Source organism: Miniopterus schreibersii (genome assembly GCF_964146895.1).
Source record: "Miniopterus schreibersii genome assembly, chromosome: 10".
In the NCBI taxonomy this organism is placed as follows: domain Eukaryota; kingdom Metazoa; phylum Chordata; class Mammalia; order Chiroptera; family Miniopteridae; genus Miniopterus; species Miniopterus schreibersii.
This window is the reverse complement of record NC_138110.1, coordinates 64,713,689-64,740,877: the sequence shown is the minus strand read 5'-3', so window position 1 is coordinate 64,740,877 and position 27,189 is coordinate 64,713,689. Positions and strand designations below refer to the sequence as shown.

The 27,189-nt window shown below is 39.0% G+C and overlaps 1 protein-coding gene across 2 annotated transcripts in view; it reads left to right on the top strand.

Moving 5' to 3' along the window:
* Nucleotides 1–27,189, top strand: part of DNAAF9 (dynein axonemal assembly factor 9) — a 115,908-nt gene that overhangs the window by 11,680 nt on the left and 77,039 nt on the right. For both annotated transcript variants that reach the window (XM_081148727.1, XM_081148726.1), the window contains exons 2-7: nucleotides 5,400–5,479; nucleotides 6,833–6,952; nucleotides 10,194–10,318; nucleotides 11,057–11,153; nucleotides 12,019–12,125; nucleotides 19,451–19,528. In XM_081148727.1, the coding sequence (XP_081004853.1) occupies nucleotides 5,400–5,479; nucleotides 6,833–6,952; nucleotides 10,194–10,318; nucleotides 11,057–11,153; nucleotides 12,019–12,125; nucleotides 19,451–19,528 (607 nt within the window). The remainder of the gene's footprint in view (nucleotides 1–5,399; nucleotides 5,480–6,832; nucleotides 6,953–10,193; nucleotides 10,319–11,056; nucleotides 11,154–12,018; nucleotides 12,126–19,450; nucleotides 19,529–27,189) is intronic.

Below are 27,189 nucleotides of genomic sequence, written 5' to 3'. Positions count from 1 at the left end.
GTAGATGCCCAGAAGTAGAACTGCTGCATCATATGGTAATTCTATTTTTAATTTTTTGAGGAACCTCCATACTCTTTTCCACAGGGGATGCACTGTTTTATATTCCCACTAACAGTGCGCAAAAGTTCCAATTTCTCCTGATTCTTGCTAATACTTATTATGTTGTTTTTATAGTAACCATCTTAATTTGTGTGGGAGTAGTATCTCTTTGAGGTTTTGATTTTCATTTCCATAATGATTTTCATATGCTTATTGGCCATTTGTAGATCTTTGGAGAAATGCCTATTCAATTTTGAATAGGGGTTTTTTTTTTCTTTCTTGAGTTTTAAGACTTCTTTATATATTCTGGATATTAGCAACTTATCAGATACATGATTTTGCAAATATTTTCTCCTATTCTTTGGGTTGCCTTTTCATTCTGTTAATTGTGCCCTTTGATGACCATAATTTTTTAATTTTGATGAAGTCTGATTTATATATTTTTCGTGTTATCTGTGCTTTTGGTGTCATAGCCAGAAATCATTGCCAAATCCAATGTCATGAAGCTTTTCGTATGTTTTCTTGTAAAAGTTTTATGATTTTAGGTTTACATTTAGGTCTTTATTTTTTTTTAAATATTTTTTATTACTTTTAGAGAGATGGGAAGGGAGAGGGAGAGGGAGAGAAAGAGAGAGAAACATTGATGTGAGAGAGAAGCATTGATCGGCTGTCTCCCTGCACCCTCTACGATCCTGCATCGCAGGCATGTGTCCTCAGTAGGAATTGAACCTTCGGCCTTTTGGTGAATGGGATGATGCTCATCCAACTGAGCCACACTGGTCAGGGCTCTTTATTCTATTTTTTAAAATATATATCTTTATTGGTTTCAGAGAGAGGAAGGGAGAGAGAGAGAGAGAGAGAGAGAGAGAGAGAGAAGCATCAATGATGAGAGAGTCATTGATCAGCTGCCTCCTGCACACTCCCGACTGGGGATCGAGCCCACAACCCGGACATGTCCCCTGACCGGGAATCAAACCGTGATCTCCTGGATCCTAGGTCAATGCTCAACCCCTGAGCCATGCCCAGCTGGGCTCTTTATTCTATTTTAAATTTTGTATATGGTGTAAGGTATAACACAATCAAAACAATTTCTTAGAAAAAACTGTCCTTTCTCAATTAATGGTCTTGGTACCCTTGTCAAAATTTCGAGTACCACACAACTTTATTTTTTAATCTTTATCTGAGGATATGTTTATTGATTTCAGAAAGAGGGGAAGGGAGGGAGGGAGGGAGAGAGAGAAAGAAAGAGAGAGAGAGGAACATTGATGTGAGAGAGAAACATCGATTGGTTGCCTCCTGGATGCGCCCTGCCTAGGGATTGACCCAGTAACCTAGGTATGTGCCCTGACCTGGAATTGAACCCGAAACCTTTCGGTGTTCAGGAGGATGATCTAACCCACTGAGCCATACCAGTTAGAGCTGCTTTGATTACTGTAGCTTTGTAGTAACTTTTGAAATTAGGAAGTGTGTCCTCCAGCTTTGTCCTTCTTTTTCAATATTGTTTGGCTATTCTGGGTTTCTTGAGTGTTCATATGAATTTTAGGATGGATTTTTCTATTTCTGCAGAACTGTTGTTAGGATTTTGATAGGGATTGCTATAGATTTCTTTGTGTAGTAATGACAGCTTAATGATATTAAGTCTTCCTATTCATGAACACAGATGTATTTCCATAATTGCTATCTTCATTAAGTTCTTTAAGAATTGTATTAGTGATCCAGTTTCTCTGAATCCTCACCAGCATTTTGGTATTGTCATTGTTTGTTATTTTAGCTTTTCTAATAGATGTGTAGTAGTATCTCTTTCTGTTTTTAATTTGAATTTCCCTAATGGATAATGATGTTGAACACATTTTCATGTGACATCTCTGCATCCTCTTTGAAGAAATGTTTCTTCATGCTTCTGCCCATTTTCTAATTGTATTGTTTGTTTTTTACTGTTGAGTTTTGAGAGTTCTTAATTTATGTATTCTACTTTGTCAAATATATGATTTGCAAATATGTTCTCTCAATCTGTAGCTTGTCTTTTCATTCTCTCAACAGGGTCTTTCACAAAGCAAAGTTTAAAATTTTGATGAAGTTTAATTTATCATATTTTTCTTTTATGGATCATATTTTTGGTATTAAGTCTAAGAAAGAACATCAAGCATCAAGTCCTAAATATTTTCTTTTGTTTTCTTCTAAAGATTTTATATTTTTACATTTAAAAAATTTAAATGTACGATCTGTTTTGAGTTAATTTTTGTGTAAGGTGTATGGTTTAGGTTGAGGTTCATGTTTTTGTTTATGGATATCCAATTGCTCCAACACCATTTATTGAAAGGACTATCCTTTCATTGAATTGCTTTTGAACCTTTGCCCCAAATTAATTGGCTGTATTTGTGTGGCCCTATTTATGGCTACTCTGTACTGTTCCATTGATTTATATGTCTGTCTCTCAACCAATACCACTCAGTCTTGATTACTTTAGCTGTCTAAATCTTGACATCATGTAAAATGATTTCTCCCACTTTGTTCTTTTTTTCCAAAATTGTTTTAGCTATTTTAGTTCTTTTGCCTTTTCACATAAGTTTTAGAGTTATTTTGTCTATATCTACAAAAAATCTTGCTGGGATTTTGAAAGGAGTTGTGTTATACCTGTATATCAATTTGGGCAGAATGGACATCTACACTATGTTGAATTTTCCAATCCATGGACACATTATGTCTCTCCATTTACTTAAAATTCTTTGATTTCCTTTATCAGTGTTTTGTAGTTTTTAGTGTATAAGTCTTACGCATGTTTTGTTAGATTTATGGTTAAATAATATTGTACTTTTAATTTTGGTTTCCATGTGTTCATTGCTTTTATATAGTAATACAATTGAGGCCCGGCTGGTGTAACTCAGCAGTTGAGCATCAACCTATGATCCAGGAAATTGTGGTTTGATTCTGGTCAGGGCACATGCCCGGGTTGCAGGCTTAATCCCCAGTAGGGGGCATGCAGGAGGCAGCTGATCAATGACTCTGCCTCATCATTGATATTTGTATCTCTCTCCCCCTCTCCCCTCCTCTCTCTGAAATCAATAAAAACATATTTTAAAAAGTACAGTTGATTTTTATATATTGATCTTGCAAACTTGTTGAATTCATTTATGAATTCTAGTTTTTTATAGATTTTGTGAGATTTCCTACTTCATTTTCAATCTGTATGCCTTTTCTTTTATTTTCTTGCCTTACTGCATTGGCTAGAACTTCTAGTATTCTGTTGAATAGGAGTGGTGAGAGCAGACATCCTTTTCTTGTTTCTTATATTAGAGGAAAAACTTGTAGTCTCACCATTAAGTATAATCTGAAACTTTGCTTTGAAGGTTTTTGTAGATAAACTTTATCAAGTCGAGGAAACGTGTCTATTCCTAGTTTTCTAAGTGTTTTTATTGTGAATGGGTATTAAATTTTGTCAAATGATTTTTCTGTATCAGTTATATGCTTGTGTGAGGCTTTTTTCTTCTTTAGCCTGTCAGTGTGATGGATTACATTGATTGTTTTACCCATATGAACCCCCTCTTGGTCATGATGTATAGAGTAAATTCTCACTTAACATCAGTGGTGGGTTCTTGGAAACTGTGACTTTACGGAAAACGGTGTATAACAAAATTAATTTTACCGTAGGCTAATTGATAAAAACAAGAGTTAAGTTCCTTTGGTATATTGCTGGTCATAAAAACCACTATAAACTTATAACGACCTGAAACACTTCTAATATTAAACATTGAAAGAAATGTGAGCTATACATACATTTAAGAAAGGTTAATATAAACAAGTAAGGTAATTCTTTTCCAACCCACTTATTCCAGTCCAGGGTTGCAGGTAGCTGGAACCTCTCCTGACAGCTCAGGTACAAGGCAGGTACCAACCCTAAACAAGATGCCCTTCCATATCAGGGTGCACTCATGCACACACACACCCCCATACTCACTCAGACTGGGACAAATTAGACACACCAATTCACCTAATGTGCACATGTTTGGGATGTGAGAGGAAACCAGAGTACCTGGAGAAAACCCACACAGACGTGGGGAGGACATGCAAATGCCACACATACAGTGGCCCTGGCTGGGAATTGATTTTTTTTTGTTTTTATCAATGTTATAACAATGTTATTTGAGGTCCTGCTGTAATTCTTTTTGTATGTTTTTGAGTTCTACTTGCTAATATTTTATTAATGTTTTTACATCTATATTCATGATAGATATTGGTCTGTTGGATTTTTTGTTTATTTTGGAAATGTCTTTGTCTGGTTTTGGTATTACATGGAAGATTGTGAAGATCTTGAGGGAAGACATGGAGTGAATGACTTGGGCCGTGGGAATATCAGAAAAAATCCAGGGGAGAAAAGGAATCCAGAGAAGGGAATTAGTGTTGTTGGCTGGAAATATTGTGGCTTGGATAAGAGTAGGGTAGTGTACCGGAGCAGATTCAGTGAGGATTGGGATTGCAGTCTGATTGTCATGGACAGAACAGTTAGTGTAGCTGGCTTGTGGAGAATCTTAGTTAATAATGACATGATAGGGCTGGAAATGTATTGACTATAGGGAAAAAAATTAATTATAACAGTGTTAGGGAATGAATAGTGGAAGTAAATCCTGAACCTGGAGATGATAGGGTGGGGGGAGAGACCCAGTAGAAGAATCAGTCTTGAGCAGGAAATTGAGTACCTCTCTCTGGGACTGCTGGGAAGGAGGAGGGGTCAGAATGGAGAGCATGGGCCCTTAGAAGCGATATTAATGTCTGGGAGTGCCTTTCCTTGTACTTCGTTTAGGAGGAAGGGGATATTCCTGAGGCTAAAGGAATAACAGATCTGCGCCAACACTGGAGCAGTTATCCAGTGCTGACACTCTCTGTGGGCAGAGTTGTGATGGTGAATCAGAGCTTGGTTTAGGTCCTTACACCAGTGGTTTTTTTTGTTTTTATCTATTTGGTTTTTTGTTTTTTGACAGACTGGTGAGGGCCACAGTTAGGGCAAATCAGTGTGGAAACTCTTCGATCATCCTGAAAAATGAGAAATCATTGGAGGTCCTTCTGCTAAGCTGTTGAGTCCCAGTGTTGTCCAGCATTGACCATGAGAGGGCCACTGGCCTCCATCCTCTGTTGAGCCAGAGAGCCACTGACCATCCAGTTTGTAATCAGCAGTTCAGACTTAGTCTTCTAACCAATTCTACATAATCACTTCTGGAAAATAGAAGAAAAGGGAACATTTCCCAATCCATTTTGTGGTTCTGATACCAAAGCCAGACAAGGACCAGTTTCCATCCCTAGCAGTCATTCCTCCTCATGCCTTTATGTGCTGGTACTCAGGGAGCTGATTTCTGTTCCTGTTACAGCTGTAGCCGACTCCGCCAGGTTCAGAGTATCCTGACCCAGAGCAGTAAGTCTAGACCGGACGGGATCCTCTGCATTCTAGGTAAGTGCTTTTAACAAGGTGGGACTCAGGGCTGGGGCAACTTGGCTTCTGTTCACAGGAAGATACTGATAATAGTATCATTGTGAGATAAGCTGTGGGTTAGTATCCCCCCATTTTGTTCCCCTGAAATTGGTTGCATTTCAATGAGGCTGGGTGAGATATCAGTAAGATAAGGAGCACCTACCACAGAGCAGGCACTTTGTACATATTACCTCATTTCTCCTCACAGCAGCCTTGTAAGGGAACAGTGTTGTCCCTTTTTTTACAGAAGAGGAAACTGAGATTCTGGAGATTAAACAGACTTGCTCAGGGCTATAGAGTGGCAGGATTGGGCATTTAATTGTTCTTTAAATTTTTTATTGTGAAAATGCATCATATATTTTAAAAATTAAGACAATACATGAGTAATAATGAACAGAGCTTCCTAACCATCCCAGATACCCAGTCCCACTCCCCAGAGATAACATTGTCAACTGTACAAATGGGAACATTTTGTGCATATTGTTGTTAACCTAATTTTTAAATTTTTCAGTTGACCACATTATCTTAGAGTTTGTAAAATTCAAGATTGACTACTTGAATATAGAATACTACAGTGTTGCAGAAATTGATGTGTTGGAGGTTGGTTGTGAAAATGGAGGTAAAAAGTTAATAAACCTTCAGGCCATAGCTCTGGGCCTTCACAAGTACCCAAGAACCAGGTAGTATATGTGTCTTTGGCACTGAAAGGCAGTAGTGAAGGCAGTTGTTACTTCATTTTTTTTTTAGTTATCTCTGACCCAGCCCCACTGGACTGTAAATTTCATGAGGGCCATTTGTAGCCCAGCACACACTCCAGTATCCAGCACAGTGCCTTGGGCCAAATAAATATTTGTGAAATGATGGATGTGTGTGGTTCCAGTCACTTGTCCTCTTCTTCACTTCTTTGAGTTTGTTTCAAACCTTACCTTAATTCTCTCTTATTTGATCCCATATGTTTTGGTAAAGGTCTTCTTGAGAAGTGAATGTTTTCCTGACACCTATTCTTATTCCAACTGAAAATATTCCGAAATCTTTAACCAGCCATGACAGGACTTGAATTATATTTTCTGGTTTCTTCTATCCTCAAGAATTGCTTTTTGCCAATTAACAGTTTCAATAATCTGTACTGTTTAACTGTCTCTTGAATCCAAGGAAGGGTACTTGATGCTGAACCTGCTTTCACAGAGAGTTACTTAGTTTGGTTTCTGGTACAAAACTGTTCTAAGGTGTTGCCTTTTCTTTAACTATCAAGGTTTTGCTGAGCAGGGACAAACTATTGGGGCTCATTTGCTTCCCATAGTACAGCTGATCAGAGCCGCCTTTGCCTTGCAGGAATTGATAGCAGGTACAATGAAGGCTGCAGAGAGCTTGCAAATTATCTTCTGTTTGGTTTGTACAATCAGAATACCAGTGATTTTGAGAAAACGGGGTTTTCTGAAGAAGTTCTAGATGGTAAGTATATATTGGTAAATTCTGTGTGAAAGTAATAGGCAATTTATTTCTTCAGATACTTATTTCATGGTATTTTTATAGAAACATAATCAAATTTAAAATAGCCTGAAGCCCCAATAAATTGTTACATTTTTAAAATAATAAAAAACATTTCTTCTTTGCTGATATATTAAGGAATATGCTCTTGCAGGTTATCTGCTGGATGATAAGAGACTAGCAACAAGTAGTTTTCAGAATACATTTACTGGGTAAATCAGCTTTAGAGAAAAAAGTAAACATCAGTGTTTGGCTTTATATCTTCTTGACAGGGTACTAGTTTTCCTTTGAATTGCCTACTGCATTGACATGCTGGGAGGTTCAGATTATGTGCATTGTCCAGTGAAAGCACTTTCAGCTGTGAGTCAAAGATGGGCCTGCAGGATACTCCTACAAGGAAGACTTCTTGTGGATCTTCAGCTTAGGAACAAAGGCTCTTTGTCCTGCTCTGTCTTTGGGAATTGTTTCCTGTGTGACTTTAATTCATGACGATGCCCGTGACTACAATGAAGGCTTTCTGCTTACATTCCCCTTTCCTCAGCTCTGAGACACTCACCCTGTGTTGATGCTGCTGTGGGCTGATGCCCAGGAGCTATCTCTGATATCACATACTTAGCATCATGACTTGTCTGCCTGACGGGTCAGGAGACACGGGAATAGACAAATCAAATTGGACAAGAGACAGAAAACTCTTGGGAAGCAGCTGGGGGGACACATGAAAGCAAACATCTGATGTTGATACAATCTTGCTGTATGGATCTAGTACAGTGGTTCTCAACTGGGGTTATTTTATCCCCCAGGGGACATTTGCCAATATTTGAAGATATTTTTGATTGTCACAACTAGGCAGAGTAGATAGAGGCCAGGGATGCTACTAAACATCCTACAAGGCACAGTACAGCCCCCCACAACAAAGAATGATCTGGTCCAAACTGGCAGTAGTGCTGCGGCTGAGAAACCCTGGTCTATATGTGAAAATTCTTTTGTACTAAAGTCCTTAATAGTATCTATCCTTATGGATTGATTAAAGATTTTGTTCTTATTCTAAAGTGCAGAAAGAGGCTGAAATTATTCCTTCCATTAAATTTTTTCAATTCAAATTTAGTTTCAGGTTTTCATTTAAAAAAAGTATTTCCTTACACTGTACAGCATCTACTGGTTTGGAAAGAATTCATCTTGGCAGCTCATTTAGAAGGTTATAAAAGGACAGATGCTCGTACCATCCACACATTTCACTTCAACCAAGGTTGCTAAGGACATTGTGGTACTGATATTAAGGAAATAGTTTAAATCCTCAAAGGTGTCCTTTTTTTTCTTTTTCTTTTTTTTTTGTTTTGTCAATTCTGTCACCTAGCACAGTGGGTACTTATGAAATGAGCATTTTCTTCAAAAGTAATAAGTTTATCTTCTAAATTCAAATAGTTGGAAAGCTGAGATACCAGATTTATGCTTCTACATTTCTGGTCTCTAATTATATGAGAGGAAAAGAGGCCAACACAAAGGATTTATTTTAAAAAGAAACTTTTAAAATAGTTTACGTCTTTATCCCATTCTCTTACATTTGCCTTTTTTGTTGTTAATCCTCACCTGAGGACATTTTTTCCATTGATTTTTAGAGAGTGAAAGGGACAAAAGGAGGGAGAGAGAGTCAGAGAGAAACATCTCATCAACCAGTTGCCTCCCACACGTGCCCAACTGGGGCCAGGGATAGAACCTGCAACCCAGGCATGTACCTTTGACTGGGAATTAAATCTGAGACCCTTTGGTGCATGGACCAACACTTTATCCACTGAGCCACACCGGCCAGGGCTATGCTTGCTTCTTTTACCTGATGTGTACTCTGTTAAATGTTTACAGTGATGATGTCAGCCCTAAGAAAACCTGAGAATGCTTAATTAGGTTTAGTAGCTATTGCAATATTTTTTTAGTTGAATATATGGTATGTCACACATCAGTATATTCTATACAGGAAGCCTCAGGCTCTCTAAGTGACATTAAACTCTTCACTCCTCAGCAGGCGATCTGCAAGTGATTCAGGGCAGGGCTCTTTTAGAGGGCCCACGGGAGGAAAACCGGCAGATGAGAGGAGGCCCCTTTCCTACCCCTTGCCACCTTTGGACTCCAGGGCTCACCTGACAGTAAACAGTGAAGAAACTGCTCCATACTGTGTTCCCTAGAACACCTTGAGTCTGACCAGGTGTGTAGCTCAGAGTGACTTAAAAGCCCACCATCATGGAGCTTTATTTGAAGAGGCCACCCAGCCGTGTGGTCAGCTGCAGTCAGTATTCATCAGGCTTATGTTTTGTAGATTATGGTCTGCCACACTGTATTACTATGTTGGCATTGCCCTAAACCTGCTGCCTCAGCCACCTCCTCCAGCAGCTTCCCTAGTGTCATCTCGTTAATGCTCTGCTTTCTGAGGAGCCATGGAATGGAGCCTCTCCTTTTGTTTTGGAAGTATGACTGCTTTATTTCTCAGTATTCAGACTGCTTTAATAGACCTGCTCTGTTCCATGGCTCTTCTTTTAGTTTATCTGAGTTTATTTGCATTCTTGGGATTGCTTTATTTATTTGACCCACCCCTGGGTGATTATTCCTAAAACCTGTGAGCTGCTGATCTATTTATAGAAGCCTTGTCCACCTGCCTCTACTTCCTTCCTCCCAGCGTTTCCTGTGTACAGAGTTCACCCCTGTACACAATAACCCTTCCCAAAGCTAACAGGCAATGTCCCTTGAGCCCGATGAGCCAGCAGCCAAGAGCTTTAGACACTGATGTCTGCAGGAGAACTAGTCACTGGCCATATTCCATGCTATTTTCCTGCCTCACTTGCTTTAGGCTGTGAAGTTTCCATTTGGAATTTATCTCTCCAGTGAAGTACACAGCTGAGTTTGGTACCAGAGATTCAACTATGCTGCACTTTTGAACCCAGAAGGCTGTTCTTTTTACTTACCCTGTACCTGCTTCACCATCACTAGAGGGCTACAGTGATGGGAGCATCACATGAGGATGAGGAATTCCTTACTGTCCACACTTGACTTTTCTTCATCATTTTGAAGTGCATTGCCTAATTAAAGAATTGTCAGTTTAGAGTTTTATTACATTGTGTCTAAAGTCATTTTAATGGTTTTACTAACTATGTGGGCAGAAATTGTCTAAAGAAAATGCCTTTGACAATCTTGTGTCTTAATTTTGGTTTTCTTACAGATATAATTATATTGATTAAATCAGACAGTGTACATCTGTACTGTAATCCTGTAAACTATCACTATCTCTTACCCTGTGTGGCACATTGGAGAAATCTGCATTTCCACTGCATGACCGAAAATGAGGTGAGGAGAAAAGATAGAATAGGCACTTAGAGACACTCTAAGAATATTTTTTCAGGAAAATGTAGATCTGAAACAGGAGTCCCCTAAAAAGTGAAATTGCAGAATGTGATTACACAAAAAAGGTTATTTGTTTTAGTGGAACTTTTCATATTGCATGATGTGGCTATAATTGTATGCCTGAAGGAGACAGAAGGGGCTTTTCAAATTGGGGCCTAGTGTAGGCTTGTGAACCTGCCTTCCTGCCTTGCTTCATCACCAGCCTGCATACATTCTCTCAGGGGGCTAGTGCCTACATACTGCTCCAGGGGAATTGGATAAGCTTTTGACATTTCCGTGTTTGGATTTCTTGGTATATGTTTCTGTTTCCCTTTGGGCCCACTTCAAGGGTTTGGCTGGGAATCAAATTGGGATTTGAGATTTAGGATTTCATGGAAATTGTGACCTGATATGGGTCAATAATCCTTCTTTCCATGTGAGTATTTGGGGAATTTTTGAGGACAAGTTTTATCTCTTGCATTTAGGTCTCTGGTCCATTTTGAGTTGATTTATGTGTGGTATGAGATAAGGGAATGACAGTATTTTTTACCAGCAAACATAAAATGTGGCTTTGGAAACACCCTCTTGGGTACTGTCTTCTATAAATGTTATTTGGGGCAACTCTGATAGAATGCAGAGAAGATATGGGACTTTGCATGATGTCTTGTCGGAGCCTATTTTCCTTTCAATTTCCCTCTTTAGTATGAAGATGAGGAAGCTGCAGAAGAATTTAAAATTTCCAGCTTTGTGGACATGGTTCGAGACTGTAGTAGAATTGGCATTCCTTATAGCTCCCAAGGTGAGTGTCTGGCAGTGAGCCATTTTAACCTTGCTTGGATGGTATGTGAATCACATGTCTCTACTTCTCCTTTCATTGGGGGCATTCAGCTGGGAAACCCATTGATCTATTTTCACAAAAGTCAGAGGCTGAAGCAGAAAGGAATTTGGGAACTTTCCTATGCAAGCTTGTATTCATAACTGAAGTTTATGCAGCAACAAAGCAGGCCACCTACAGTCAGATAGAAAAACTGATAGGTCATTTACACAGTTGTCATCTAGTCTGTACCCCCTATTGTATGTAGAGTGTAGATGTGGGATCTCTTGGTAATAAGAAATAGTTATCAGGTAGCTGTTAAAAATATGCTGACGGTGAGGCTCAAAAACGATGGGTAAAAATATGGGGGGGGAATTAACAAGTTTAACAGTGCTTATATCTTATTTTACAACAAAACCTTGCACATTGAAGATATTGTTATAAGAAAGGAACATTTTTGATTTGGTAATTTTCCCTTGAGGATGTTGTTAGGATATGTTTCTTAAGGGAGAGGAGCCAAGTTTGGGTCTGTTAATAATTATATCCACTAACTGATGCAAGTCAGATGTAATTTATTTATTTGCTTGCTTGCTTAGAAAACCAGAATGTAAAAATATACTATAGAGAAATCTGAATTTATGTAACTTGTTTATGGTTTGAATTTCCTTGGCTTTCACTTTGTATTTCTAGTTTTAATACCTAACCATTTTATCTATTTCAATTTTATTTTGCTAGACGAGGCTGTGGTGAACTTGTGAGAAATGATGCCTGTCTAACCACCTTAGATCAGGTTTAGACTGTTACATCCAGGATGGTATTTGATACATGTTGTTGTATTTTATTCCTCTAGGTCACTTGCAGATATTTGATATGTTTGTAGTGGAGAAATGGCCAATTGTACAGGCCTTTGCACTTGAGGGTATTGGAGGAGATGGATTTTTTACCATGAAATATGAGGTATGTATAAAAAGTAGTATGCCTGGTTTTTATGAAGGGCACACAATGTGAGCGTGCAGCATTATAATACTCTGAAAAACTGTCAGTGACCTCCCAAAGGCATGAAGCAAGTTCAAAGATTGAAATGGAAAATAGTTGCTGTTTAAGGCTAGTTCCCAAACTGAGTCCCTGTGTTCTTTTTTTTTTGGAGTTCTTCTGTCCTCCTTCCTCTCCATTCTCCATTTTGAGTTCACTGTTCTCCAGTCTACTCCTATAGCTTCCTAGGCTGACTCCTCTTACAGTATTTATCATCCTATGTTATCACACATTTGTTATATACCGCCTCTCACCCACTAAACTACCTACTCCTGGTCTCTGAACTGAAAGCTCCTTGAGAACAAAAGCAGAGTCTTTTTGTTGTTTGTTTCTCAGAAGTTCATATAATTTGAGAACTATTCAAGAGCAATGAAAGGGACAGTGCAAATTTTTGTCTAAGTGTTGTACATTAAAGAAATAAAAGGGTTAGCTCTTCTCATAAGAACAGCATCTTTTATTTTAGTATTCTTTGTATCTAGAAGATGACAAATTAATATTTTGTAAGTGGATTAATGAGTGAGTCTGGGAGAGGAGGTCATCCAGAATACTCATTAGGGAGGATGGCCTGTTAAGTTAGTAGCATCACCTTAGGCATTCACTTGCCTCTCAAGGTTCCCCCCACTAAGATGACCTACTTCTAACACAGGATACCAGGGAGAGGGAGGCATACTATTAGGGATAGAGTAAGTGGGACCTTTGGAAGCAAGGCCCAGGGTTAATTCTTAACCTCCTGAGAAGTAGCAGCGTCCCTAGGAAATGAATGGATTCTGGCGGAATCTGTAATGTGGAGGAGCGTGGTCTACAGGGAAATGCTGAAGAGAAGCATACCACTGGACTCCACTTTTCCTGCTCCAAAACCATAGTATTCTCACGTTGACCACAAGTTGCAGAGCATCAACAGGCTGTGTGTAGGGCCTGCCCTGATAGGAAGTAATGCTCTCTAATTTAGAACAATAAGGGCTGGAATGGAGGCAGGCCATAGGAGAGAAAGTAGAGAAACTTTAACATTTTTAGCAATAATAATAATATTGTTAATTAATTATATTAACTGGGCATTTATAGAGTGCCTTCTATATGCCAGCCACTATCCTAAGCACTTTATGTGAATTGACTTTAATTCTTACAGTAACCCTCGGAAGTAGGTACTGTTACCATCCATATTTTACAGAGAGGTTAAATGAACTTCCCAGAGTCACAGAGCAGTAGGGTTGGGGTCAGTCCAGAGAGTCTGGCTTCAGAGCCTGGGCTGCTGCCGGATTAGCATTAGAAAGCAGTGTACTAGGAGGCTGCATGATTCATGCAGCCCAAATGAAGCAGCCCTCTGATTCCTGCTGTAAGCAACATCACACCATGAAGTCACAGCCCAAAGGAGTAAAATCCCCTTCCAGAAAACCTTTACTAGGCAGTGTAGATCTTTACTGTAGGGTAGTGCTCTTAGGGGGTGGGATGTGCAATGAGGAGGAAACAGCACACATCATATAGTAAGAGCAGGGGAGGTGGGTCACAGGAGGGGTAGGGGAGGTAGAAAAGTATCTCAAGACCCCTTTCTCAGGTCTTGCTCTTCTCTGTAGCTGCTAATTGTCGTTCTCTCCATCTCATTCCCCACTACAACCCCCACTCTCAGTTCTCTTCCTTACCCTGTCCTTCCCAGCCCTTTAAGGCATGGAGCAGTTTGGCCTATGGATCAGCTCTGCCATTATACTCTCTACTGCACTCTAATTCACATGTCAAAGGACTGACAGGTTCTTGCCTCCTTTAAAGACAAAGAGAAGGAGAACTACAGATATTTATAACTTAATTTTTTTTTTAACTTCTGTTTTATTGCATGCTATACCCAGAAAAAAGTTATTAATTCAGAGGCTGTTTTGTTCCTGATGTGGTAGAGGTAGATGCCAGCATGGGAAGGGAAGCCTGGATGCACATAGCATTCACTTGGTATTTAGGCTGGGCCAAACTCAGTCATGGTTGTAGAGAGCTCTGCCTGGGAAGTAGTACAGGGAAGTTCCTCTGCTAGGGCTTTCCCTGCCTCCCAGTTCTTTCTTCTTTTTCTCCAGCTGCTGGAACTGTGACCTGGTAATATAAATTTACATCAGCTAGCTCCCCAAGGGGAGGATTCTAATAGCAGACTTCTGAATAACGAGGGTAACCATATAGCGAGCGTTTATTCACCTTTTTTATGGGCAAATATGAGGTCTTTGTATTGAAAAGTAGAATAAGATTTATGAAAAGATTCAACAAATATAAGAAAGAGACCATAGCATATTAGATGTAAGGACAGATCAGCATGTTTTTAAAAAAGATTTCTGCAGGAAGTAAAATAAAAATTGAGAAAAATACCTCTTGTATTTTTTAAGAATGGAGTTTGTAAAAAGAGAAATGAGATATGGTAGGTAAAGCAAGCAAATTAAAAAGGGAGATGGATGACATACAAGGAGAGATTGTAATAAGTCTCAAAATTATTAGTAGAATTAAAATTTGAATTTAAAAAGAGAAATCAAATCTAGTACCCCATAAAAATCTAATCAGTTGACACACTTGAAAAGCTGTTCTAGAATACAGAGGAAGAGCTCACATAGATTAAATCAATAAGAAGGAAGAAGTTAAAATGGGGCATAAAGAGTGGAAATTGGTGGTGTTAAAAACAAAGGGATTAGCCCTGGCCTGTGTTGCTCAGTGGTTAGAGTGTAGGCCTGCGCACCAAAGGGTCACGAGTTTGATTCCTGGTCAAGGACACATACCAGGTCTGGGCATGTGTGGGAGGCAACCAGTTGATGTGTCTTTCTCACATTTATGTTTCTCTCTCCCCCCACCCCACTTCCCTCCTTCCCTTCCTTTCTCTCTTAAAAACAAAAAAAATCAATGGAAAAAATATCCTCATGTGAGGATTAACCAAAAAAAGAAAACAAAGGGAGTTATATAATAGTCTATGCGCCCCCCCACACATACTGTCCCCCAAGTGACAGGCAACTAGTCATTTACCAACTGCCACCTCCACCCTGGGAAAAACAAGGAACAGGGCTGAGTGGGTGGGGGTTCTCTAAGGAAACTGAAAAACAAGATGGAAAACTCGTTGGCTAGTGTAGCATTTGTTGCTGACAATAAAGCTCTTTGCATTTTGACATTTAGAATATAAGTGGGTTGGAGTAACAGCCTCCTTCCTGTCTGCTGTCCTCCTAAAAAACCTCCTGGTAGTTGTCAAGCTCTGCTGAGAGCATAAAATTTCCAGTCAGCCTTCCCATTTCAAATTATAAGCAGGCCACCAAAGATCATAAGGTATTTGATTAAATACCTATAACTTAAAAGGAAGAAATTCAAGATTAAAGAAAAGGACCAACTGAATAAGACCCAAAAATAATTTAAGAAACACAGGAAGCTTAACACACACTCTCCAAAAGAAATACAGGATTTTTCGCAACCAAAAAACAAGTGTTTTGTTGTGATAAATGAATGTAAAGAAAATAGCTCTGGAAAATTATAATCAATAAAATCAGTAGAGGAGTTGGAAGGTAAAGTTAGGGAAATCTCTACAAATGTAGAATAATAAAATCAAGGAGATAAAAAATATGAGAAAAAAGTTAAGACATGGAGAACTGATTCACGAAGTCTCATATCCAACAAGTATAAGTTCTAGAAAGATAGAGCAGAGGTATCAGAAGAGAACAAAATTTTTTAAAAAGAAGAAACATTTTCAGTGATAGACAAATAAATGCTTTTATTTTTGTTGTTGTTGTTAATCCTTACCCAAGGATATTTTTTCCAGTGATTTTTTAGAGAGAGTGAAAGGGGCGGTGGTGGTGGGGAGAGAGAAACATCAACATGAGAGAGACACATCAATTGGTTGCCTCCTACTCACACCCCAACCAGGGCTGGGGATCGAACCTGCAACCAGGTACATGCCCTTGACCAGAAATTGAACCTGCAACCCTTTGGTGTACAGACCAACTCTCTAACCATTGAAACAAACTGGCCAGGGTAAGAAATAAATGCTTTTAAATTAAATCACTTAGACCCTGGCTGTGTGGCTCAGTTGGTTGAGCACCATCCTGTGCACCAAAGGGTCGCTGGTTTGATTCCTGCCAGGGCACATTCCAGGGTTGCGGGTTCCGTCCCTGGTGAGGGTCGGGGTGCGTATGGGAGGCAGCCAATGGATGTTTCTCTTTCACATCGATGTTTCTCTCTCTCTCTCCCTTCCTCTCTCTCTCTGAAATCAATAAATAAATAAATCACTTAGCTACTGTGAATGAGAGGAAGAAATGTAGATCTATATGCCTTTTTTGAACACTAAAGATGAAAGAATGTCATAAAATGCTTCCGGGAAGACAAACATAAATCACCTACACAATAAGACAACAGGAACTAGATTTTTCTCCCTCCTCAAACAAAATAAACAAAAAACCAAACATACACCAAATAAAATATGTGAAGATACTAGACATAAGGCAATGAGGAATAGTGATTCCCTGAAAGATAGAAATAAAGTGAGTCCTATAATTGCCCTGGCTTACTACTCTGAGAAAATTTCTAGGCTGTGGCAGAGGTAGTAGGTACCCAGGTGGATCCCATTGTACTTCCTGAGTTGAGAGTCTAGTGAGACCAAGGAAACTAATTGCCCAGAGACAGAACTTTGAAGGTATACCAAGATTCCCCTGCTCCCCACCCATTCCAAATATTCAACAGAGTACTGATCACTGCATTTATGCATGAGGTAACTACCGGCAGTGGAAGGAAAAAACCATATGAAAGTATTTGAGAACAGTGCCTGATTCATGCTGAGAGCTGGGAGTGCTTGTTCCCACCAGTTAGGCTGAAAAAAAAACATAATTCACAGGGCACTGGGTAGAGTCCTCAGGAGTATTTTGCCTTGATAATGCGGAACAGTCAACCCCAGACTGAGCAGTGCTCTAGACCCTCTGAACAAATCATAAAAACAAAACCTGAAAGCATCAAACTCTTTGAAAGTAACAGCATCTGAGAAGAAAGCTCACTGATATTTATAGGAATACAAAAACACCTAGTACCCATGCCCTGACTGGAGTTGCTCAGTGATTAGAGCATTGTCCCACACACTGAATGGTCATGTATTTGAGTCCCAGCCCAGGGCACCAACCTGGGTTGAAGGTTTGATCCCCCAACCCTTGTCGGGGTGTGTGCGGGAGGCAAACAATCAATGTGTCTCTCTCGCTCTCCCTCCTCCCTCCCTCCCTTCCATTCTCTTTAAATATCAATGGGGGGGGGGGAAATACCCTCGGCTGAGGATTAACAACTACAACAAAATACCTAGCACCCAACAAGGTAAAAGTCACAATGTCTGGCATCTAAAGGTTATCAAGTTTACAAAGAAGCAGGAAAACATGACTGTAATGAGGTAATCAGTCAGTCAAAATTGACCTAGAATTGACAGAAATATTAGAAGTAGCAGACAAGGACATTAAAACAGTTATTCTAGCTGTATTTCATATGTTCTAGAAGCTAGAGGAAAGACTGAACATGTTACAGAGACAGAAAAATGTTAAGACCCAAATTGAACGGCTAGAGAGGAAAACTGCAGTGTCTAAAATGAAAAATATGCTGGATGGGATTAATAGCAGATTAGACACTGCAAGTGAAAAGATTGGTAAATTTGAAACCATAGCAGTAGAAAGTATCCAAGAAGAAGCATAAACAGGCTAAAAAATCTAAGGGAATGCAGAGAGCATCAGTGATTGATAAATCAGATAGAGTACAGAATAAAGACCTTTAAATATCTATATATATCTTTATTGATTTTAGAGAGAGGAAGGGAAAAGGAGAGAGAGAGACAGAAACATCAATGATGAGAGAGTCATTGATTGGCTGCCTCCTGCACACCCCCTATTGGGGATCAAGTCCACAACCTGGCCATGTGCCCTGACTGGGAATTGAACTGCGATCTCTTGGATCATAGGTCAGTGCTCAACCACTGAGCCACGCCGGCCAGGCAGAATAAAGACATTTTAAAACTCAAAATTTTTGCCTCTCATTAACCCTTTCTTAGAAAGCTATTGGAGGATGTGTTCCAGCAAACAAGGGAGTTAACTGAGAAAGAGGAGGCAGGAAAGCCATGGAACCAGATCTATCATCTAAGAGCTCCGGGATGATAGCAAAGAGAAGTCTCAAAGTGAAAGTCGTTGCACAGAAGCTTACAAAACAGATCAGACGAAGCAAGAAGAAAAAGGATTGATAGATTATCTGATGTGTTTAAGCCACAGTTCTCAATCAGGAGGACTTTGCTGCCCTCCCTCCCCCAGCCCCAAGACATTTAGCAATGTTAGAAAATACTTTTGGTTTGCCTATGCAGGGCTAGGGGTGGTGCTGCTGCTAAGCGCCCTACAGTGCACAGGCTGACAGGAAATATCTGGCCCAAAATGACAATAGAGTTACTGTTGAGAAACCCTAGTATGTAAGCATACTAGCAAATTGGGTGGGGCAGCTAGGAAAAAACTTAGGATCGGATTTTTTTTGATTACACAAGCAAAAAACGTGAAGCTGTTGGTAGCTCTAGGAAAAGCAAAATTTTTGTTTTAAAAATCAAATGGTAGTATAGTATGTACTTGGCCTGCAAGAAATAAGATATATATGGTCTTAATATTATAAACAATAATTACTGGTACAACCAAAAATCATATTATGGTATTAGATGATGTTAGGGTGTGTGTATAGAGAAAAAGTGTGGGAATGGGCTTGTTGTAGAAGAGCTACATCTTTGCCATAAGTCAATATTTAATTTCTAAGTTGATAAATCAAGAAATAGTGATATAAGAATATCGTAACAAAATATAGAGGTAACTACTAGAAGAAAATGTTAAAAGACTTTTAAATGGTTACCCCTGAGGAGTGAGACTAGTGGAGGTTTGTGAAAGGTTGCAGTAGGGAATATAATTTTTTTATTACAAGCCTTTAGTACTATTTTATTTTTTTAAAACCAGGGGCATATATTACTTTAATTAAAATTTTATTTTAAAGGCAAAAAAGTATATGTATGTACATTTGTATGTATATAAATATATATGTATATGCCCATCATTGAAGATATTCAAAAAATGTGCTAAAGCTTCTGAGAAGATAGTTTCCTTGAATGGGATAGCATTTATTAATATGTATAGGTTCTAATGTAATTGATAAAATTTCATTTATTATTCTAATCACTTGAGTTTTCACAAAGATAGTTTATTCCTGAATGTCCTAATGATATTAACTCTCTATGATTTTAATTTTTTGCTCTTGTGTTGCAGTTGCAGGATGTGAGTCTGAATCTATGGAATGTCTACAGCAAAATGGATCCTATGTCTCTGGAGAGTTTGCTTTCAGAAGTAAGGAGCCAAACTGTACTTTACTTACAAATATTACAACCAGCTCACTTATCTAATTGTGTTTAACTTGAAGAAATGCAGGATATATTTTAGTTTACTTTAGTCAAAGGATTGAGCAGTCTCTTAAGCTCCTTGAGGGTAGAAGGGGACCTGGAAAAGTGATACCTCTTGTACACTGAGGAAACTTCACCTTAGGTGAGACCAAGGCCGCCAGACTGGTCCAAGGTTTAGGTTTTCATCTAAAGACATTCTTTCTGTTGGGCTGGACTTTAGAAAAACAATGCAGAGGGTGACTTTTTCCATTCTTTCTCTGGCATGAAAAGATAAAAAAGATGGGGTATGGCTTAAAGGAATCAAGGATTAAAGCACAAGTCAGCAACTTTTTCTGTAAAAGACTAGATAGTAATGTTTTAGGCTTTGTGTGCCCTGAGAGCAGCTGCAGACAATGCTTAAACAAATGGATGTGTCTGTGTTGTAAGGAAACTTTATTTATAAAAATATGTAGCCTGCCCACAGACCATAATTTACCAACTCCTGGATTAGAGAATCAGCATTAATTTTTCACCTGAACTTTGAAGGAAAAATTCAGGGTGGAAAGAGCAATTTGCAGTGGGGGAGCAACAAACAAAACTAAGGAATAGCTACTTTGGTTAAACAGCTCAGTAGTGTCTCTTGGTGGTCATGGATAGATAATGCATGGAAAAAGAACAGCTTGTAGTCTTTAAATGAAATTAGCTATAATATCAGGCCCCCCCAAACACCAGTATCAAAAATATTAATGCCTGTATTTTAAGAAAAATATTAGCAAAGGGAACCCGGTATCATGTTAAAAGCATATGCTTTGATGAAGTAGGGTTTATTAACCTTGCTGACTGGTCACGAGTATATATGTGTTGCTGTGTCCAAACTGATGTTGCTAACCCATCACAAGATAACTCATGTCTGCACTTACGTTAATTTAAGTAATTTTAAACACCTTGCTGACCAAAGTAGCCAGCCACATAGGCGGGTTCTGGCTTGAAACAGCTGGTCAGTAAGGTGTTAAGGTTCAGTATTTAATATCAGGAAATCTATTAATGTAATCACTGTACACTAATTTTTCTCCTTGGAGCTATTTATGACTTCATAGCTGCCAAAAAGGCATTTGATAAAACTGAACATCCATTCTGTTTAAACATTTCTAATCAAATAGGAATATAAAAGAAAAATAAACCTGAACTTTCTGTTTTTTGGAAACACCTAGTCATCATCATCAACCACCCATGGCTAGTCTAATTATGGGAAAAACGTGAAAAATGCAAAAAATTACATTAATATGTAATAAGAATGATAAAGTTTAACCCCAGATAAAGAGAGATAAGTAGTTGAGGAGTTTCTGAAAGTGTATGAGGCCCACACCCCCCTTGTATGCAGTGCCCTAATGGTGAGGAAGCCGTAGGTCACACATGGAGTCCAGACATAGCTTTGCAGTTTTGAGAACATCGCAAGCGTCTCTGGAGTCAATGGAGAGGAACCACTCAAGAGAACATCTTTAATTGCAACATCTTCAGTTCACTAGTGACATGCAGCTGAAGAAGGAACAGTGGTAATCACCATGGGCTTAAGCCCTTTCCTGGTTTTCTGACTTTCCATGAGCTTGGTATTCTTAGGTGATATCATGAAGAAGTGGAAGGAAGCCCTTTTAGTGTCTATTAGTGGACTTCTCATCTATCTGGAAGAGTGAAGGCTCAGAGCCAGATTTAATTTTATTTAGAAGTAATAAAGTAAGATGATATGTACCAAAATGTAGCTGAGCATTTTTATACCCGCTACATTATAGAGAGCTCTTACAAATCAATAAGAAAAATACAGCCGTGAGAACTGGGGGACAGCAGGAATTAGATATTCACAAAATAAGAAATAAAAATGACCATGGTTTTCCACTCCCAATTAGGGATATAGAAAGTCAAAAGAAATCATTGCTGTCACCCTAACAGCCAGAAAAGTCTGAATAAGCAACAAAATAGTAGTTTAAAAATAAAACCATTAGTGAGCTGAAGATCCAGAGAAAGCTGAAAGAACTCAGTTCTGGAAAATGTAGGGCTCTTCATACATTTCTGGTGGAGCAGCAGAAGGAAGAGGAATCCATTATAGTCAGGATAAGTAGAACTCAGCTGACCTTTAAAAGAACTGTCATAGGCTTTGTGGGATGAGTCAGCAACTACCTATCAACTTTATCCCATATGTCTTTGCAAAGGCTAAGGGCCAGGCACGAAAGTTGAGAACTATCCCACTTAAGGCACTTGACACTCAACTATCACCTGGATTGGAGCAGAAGAGCTGAGAGCAGGCTCAGGTATTTACAAAGTATAAGTAGCTACCGTCTTAAGGCTGGGGGTAAGGCAGCAAGACAGAGAAGGATCTCTTTATGTAGACAGAGCCAAGGGGACTGGAGAGCTAAGAGAACTCCTTAACAATCCAAAAAACTGGTAGCGAGCTTGTAAAGCAGGGAAAGATAGTTTCGTGATTCAGAAAGCTTGTGGCTCAGCTATAAAAACACAGAGAGACTTCCAGAATCTTGTCAGTGCTTTGCCCAAAGTCTCTACCGAAGTTCATACTCACCCTCAAAATATTTTAATTTAGTGATGAACAAAATCAAACTAAAAATGCAATAAGACCCAGACCCAGGTCAGTACATATCAAATTGACTTAGGTCCCTTCTCTAGTAGCCTAACAAAAGAAAGGGTGTGCTCTTCCTAGAGGTAAATATTATTTACCTCAGTTTTTACTGTTCTTTCATACCAAATTTGTGGCATATGATAAATTACAAAACACGAAGAAGCAAGAAAATTTGATCTGCGGTCAGGAAAGGAAATAGTTAATAGAAGCAGACCCAGATGTTGAAATTAACCAATGAATTTAAATAACTAATAAAAATGTCAAAGAATATGGAAGAAAAGGAGACTGTGCATGAAGAAATGAGGAATTTTATCAGAGACATGAAAACTATCAAAAGAAACACATGGAAAATACTATATCAGAAATGAAGAATGTATTAGATTGGCTTACTAGCAGACTAGATACTAGATACCAATGAAGAAAAGTTCAGTGAACTTGAAGATAGGTCAACAGAAAGTTTCTGAACTGAAGGACAAAGAGAAAAAAAAGAGCAAGGGGAGTGGAACAGAGCATCCAGTATCTGTCAAACAATGTCAAATGATCTAACAGTGTATTTGGAGTCCCAGAAGGAGAGTAGAGAGAAAATAGGGCAGGAAATTTGGGTTGATAATGTCCAAGAACTTTATAAATTGATGAAATACATCAAACCACAGATCTAAGAAGCTCAGCAAACCCCAATTAGGAAAAAATAAATATGTATAAAAATGACTATAAATTTGTTCAGGGATCTCTTGTGGTGAATCTAAAAATGTTAATAAAATCAAAATCCAACAACCAAAAGAAATTAAAATGCAATTCCAGTCATTACTTGTGTCTCTAAAAATTTTTTAAAAGAGAGCCAATTCACACTCATTTCTTAAAAGCTATTTTTTCTTCTCCTTTCTCTTGCTTCATAGCCTCCAAACTCCTCTGAAACCCCATTTTTTCTCCACTATCTAAATACCTTTTCTGTTCCTATGTATTTTCCCTTTGCTAAGACCCGTAATCTTACAGCCAGAATTGGCATCTAGGCTTTCATTCTTGTTGGCCAATTACTGCTGGCAGCTCTCTGGTGGCCAAAGAACCTACAGCTTCATGCTTCTTGGTCACGTACCACAGAGCAAAAATGCAGACTTCTCTGGGATTTGATTTGTAGGTTATTCTTTTTTAAAAATATATATCTTTATTGATTTCAGAGAGGGGAGGGAAGGGAGAGGGAAAGAGAGAGAGAAACATCAATGATGAGAGAGTCATTGATTGGCTGCCTCCTGCACACTCCCAACTGGGGATTGAGCCCGAGACCTGGGCATGTGCCCTGACCAGGAATCGAACTGTGATCTCCTGGATCCTAGGTCGATGCTCAACCACTGAGCCATGCCAGGCCAGGCTGAGATTTGATTTAGAAACATGTTCAAAACATGTTTGGTGAGAAAAGTAAAAAAGCAGAGAATATTCCCATCTTTGTAAAACAGTTTGTGTTTCTGTGTGTTAGAAACTTCAGTGGGTAGTCTTACTGGTCTTTTTATTATTTATTTTTATTTTCTTATTTTTATTGCATTATGTAATTCTTAAAACAAGTTCAAGTATTGAAATTGAGCTTCTTTATCCCCTTCGAGCCACCTGAGAGCTGCCACTGCCAGTGTAAGGCCGAGAGTTTTGTCTGAAGTTCAGCATCTTTCCCCACTGGCCAAGGCATACTGGCATGTTTCTTGGGGTTTTCAGACCTTTGCTACTTATCTGACCTTGATATCTAACTGGGCTTGTCTTCTGGGTTTGACCTGGAAGAACGTGAGCAGATAGACTTTCCCTTCTTCATCATGAGATTCAACTGACCATTTCAACGTACGTACACAGTATCCATTTCCACAGAAACACTATTCGTGCTGGGGAAAAGTTAGAGAATAGTGTCTGGTTGAAAGCACACAGGCTCTGGCTATCTCTTACCAGCTATATTTCCACTTTTGCTACTTGATAGTATTGCATCCTCAGGCAGATCACTTTACTGTTCAGTGCCTCAGTCTCCTATCTACAAACTGGGCAGGATTTTAGAAAGATTTAAATATATATGTGTTATATACACACACACACACACATATATGAACATTTCATATATAATACTAGTTATTTTTAGTATAAAAATGTGTTGCATCTTCCATTCTATTTATTTATTATTGACTTGAGAGAGAGAAACATCAATATGAGAGAGAAAGATTGATCAGTTGCCTCCTGTATGTGCCCCGACCAGGGATTGAACCCCACAACCTGGGTATGTGCCCTGACCAGAAATTGAGCCCACCACCTTCTGGTGTGTGGGATGATGCTCCAACCAACTGAGCCACACTGGCCAGGGCTGCATCTTCCATTTTAGTCATAGCATGGAGCTGAGAATAGAAACAGTTCATTCTGCCTTATTCTGTAATTAGTATTGACACATCCACCTCTGTCAGGAAAGTCTTCTAGGAGCAAAGTGCCTGTCTTCTGCTCTGTAGCTCCCAAAGCACACAGTGTTTTTCACATAGAAGATAGCCAGAGAATGGCTACCGCTCAACTGTATAACTGCTTCTTGTTATAGACCCAAACCAAGATAGGTGTCACTGTGTAGGCCATTAAAATGGAAGCATACCTTCTGAGCTTGTTTCTAAATACAATTAAAAAACAAAATAAAGTGTATTCTGTATTAATAGCTGAATTGGTTCTTTTTGTTTTTCTAAGATTCGCAAAGCAAAGCATTCTGGTATTACCCAAGGGATTGGACAGAGCCAAGCAAGCAAGGCACAGACCCACACTGGGTTGGATAGCCTCAGATGTGGCTTCCATGAGGCTGCTAATATGCATTATGGGTGTCTGAGAGAGAGAGAGAGCAGACAAATGTAAGAAAGTCAAGGGGGAGGCTCAGATGTTCTCGGCCTATTTGGGCTGGCTGACAGTAGAGGCAGAGAAATCTAGTATGCAAAGCCTGGTAATAAACGCTTTATACAGGTTATTTCATTTAATTCCTGTGATACCTCTGAAAGGTAGATAGTAGTCACCCCGTTACACATATAAGGCATTTGAGGCCCAGAGAGGTTAATTTCCTTGAAAGGTTATATAGCCAGTAAGAGGCAGAGCAAAGGTTCCAGCACAGGTCTTTCTGAATCTAAACATACTTTCAATGCTAAGTTATTTTGGCAGCCAGCTGGAAATGGGGAGTGGAGCTGGGACTAGAAGAGGTGGACAGACATTGATGGTCTGTGGTTAGAGTATTAGAAGAGTGGGGAGTATACTTCTCTCCAGAGTCCAGGAGCCCATGTGGGAGTAATCCAATGCCAAAGTGGGAAGACTGACCTGGACCTAGGATGAGGCCCACTGATTAGACTTGATAGCAGTGAGTCAGGATCTTAAACCAGAGGGTCTAGTTTACAGGGCCAAAGCATAGAGGTGGTATGGCAAGACAGTCTGACCCAGGCAATTGTAGATTACCAGTTATAAGTATAGATTTGTTTATCTAAAATACATATGTAAAATATGTATACATATGGAAAAAAAGGATGAGAAAGTATTTCCCAAAGTGCTAATAATGGTGTCTATCTTTATTTTCTAAGTTTTCTGTTACTAATGCATATTGTATTTTTGTTTTTAAAAACTTTTTATTAAAATATCATAGACTCAGAAAACAACATGAAACCAATGTATAACCTAATAATTATAAAACAAAGCAACAGAAACATACTAGCTACCCTGGAAGCAGACCACTGCCTCCGTTCTCCTCCCCCAAGAATAGCACTATCATGAATTCTTTGGCAATCACCTCCTTACTTTTCTTTGTAGTTTTATCATCCAAATGTGCTTCCATAGACACATAGTTTAGCTTTGCCTTGGTGTGTATTCTAAGTTTTCTTTATAAGTTCCCTCACCACCTCTTTGTTTCTCCCCAGTCTCTCCCCCCCACGCCTATATATTTGTTAAAGAAACTGGATCATTTGTCTTGTAGCTATTCTCATTGAGATTTTGTAGATTGCATTCCCATGATGTAACTTACCATTTTCCTCTGTCTTCCATATTTCCCAATTATTGATCATTGAATTTTGAGATTTAATCAATTTCAGACCTGGAATTGGTCATTTCTCTAGTAAGTTTTGATTTCTTGAGTGGAAAATGGTATTTCAACACCACAGTCTAGGTGATAAGAATGCTTATTGCTACTAGTTTGGTCATTGTTTTTAGATTTCTTCAGTGGACAGAGCTAGGAAATTCTTTCTCTCTACGTCTCTCTTCCTCCTTCTCTCTCTCCCTCTGTCCCTATCTCCCTCCCTCCCTCTCTCTCTCTGCCCCTTCCACTCCCCCTCCCATTCCCTCTCCCCCTCCCCATGTGCATGTGTATATACACATACCTGATTTTTTTAATCCTACATTATTATAAAACATTCTGAAAACAGTATCAGAATTGTCACCTACATGATTACTGAAAATAATTTTAGATATATGTATATAATCTATATGTAATATATGTATATGTATATACATAAATATATACACATATCATCTGGACAGCAAGTAGTAAAGCACTTGAGAATGTTGTTTACATTAAGTATTCCCAGCAGAGATCCCTTGTGCTTTATGCCTAGGGCCAGAAGTATAGTCAATATGTAGCTAATATGGAGTCCACAGGTCTGAGTAGTTATGTATCCTCACCTACAAGAAAAGAATAGAGGAGAGCGTAGGTCTGGCCAGGCAGTTTTAGGGCAGCAAACAGGATGCCTCCTGTGAGCAAGGCATTAGACTGGATGCCCAATACACATACACTTACACTATGAGATGGACAGTGAAGATGACTGAGTACAAATTATCAGCAACTTCAAAATAAGCAGAGATGTTGTATCTTAAGCAAGCCATAGCTGGTATTTTTTGGTTAACTGATGATGCCTTAAAGAATAGCCAGAAGCATAAAGCAATGTGTGGTGGTTGGGAATAGAAATGAGACTAGAGAGAAGGCTGAAAAGCAGCTGGGAAGGGAGAGGGAAGCAGGCTGCACATAGAGGAGAGTC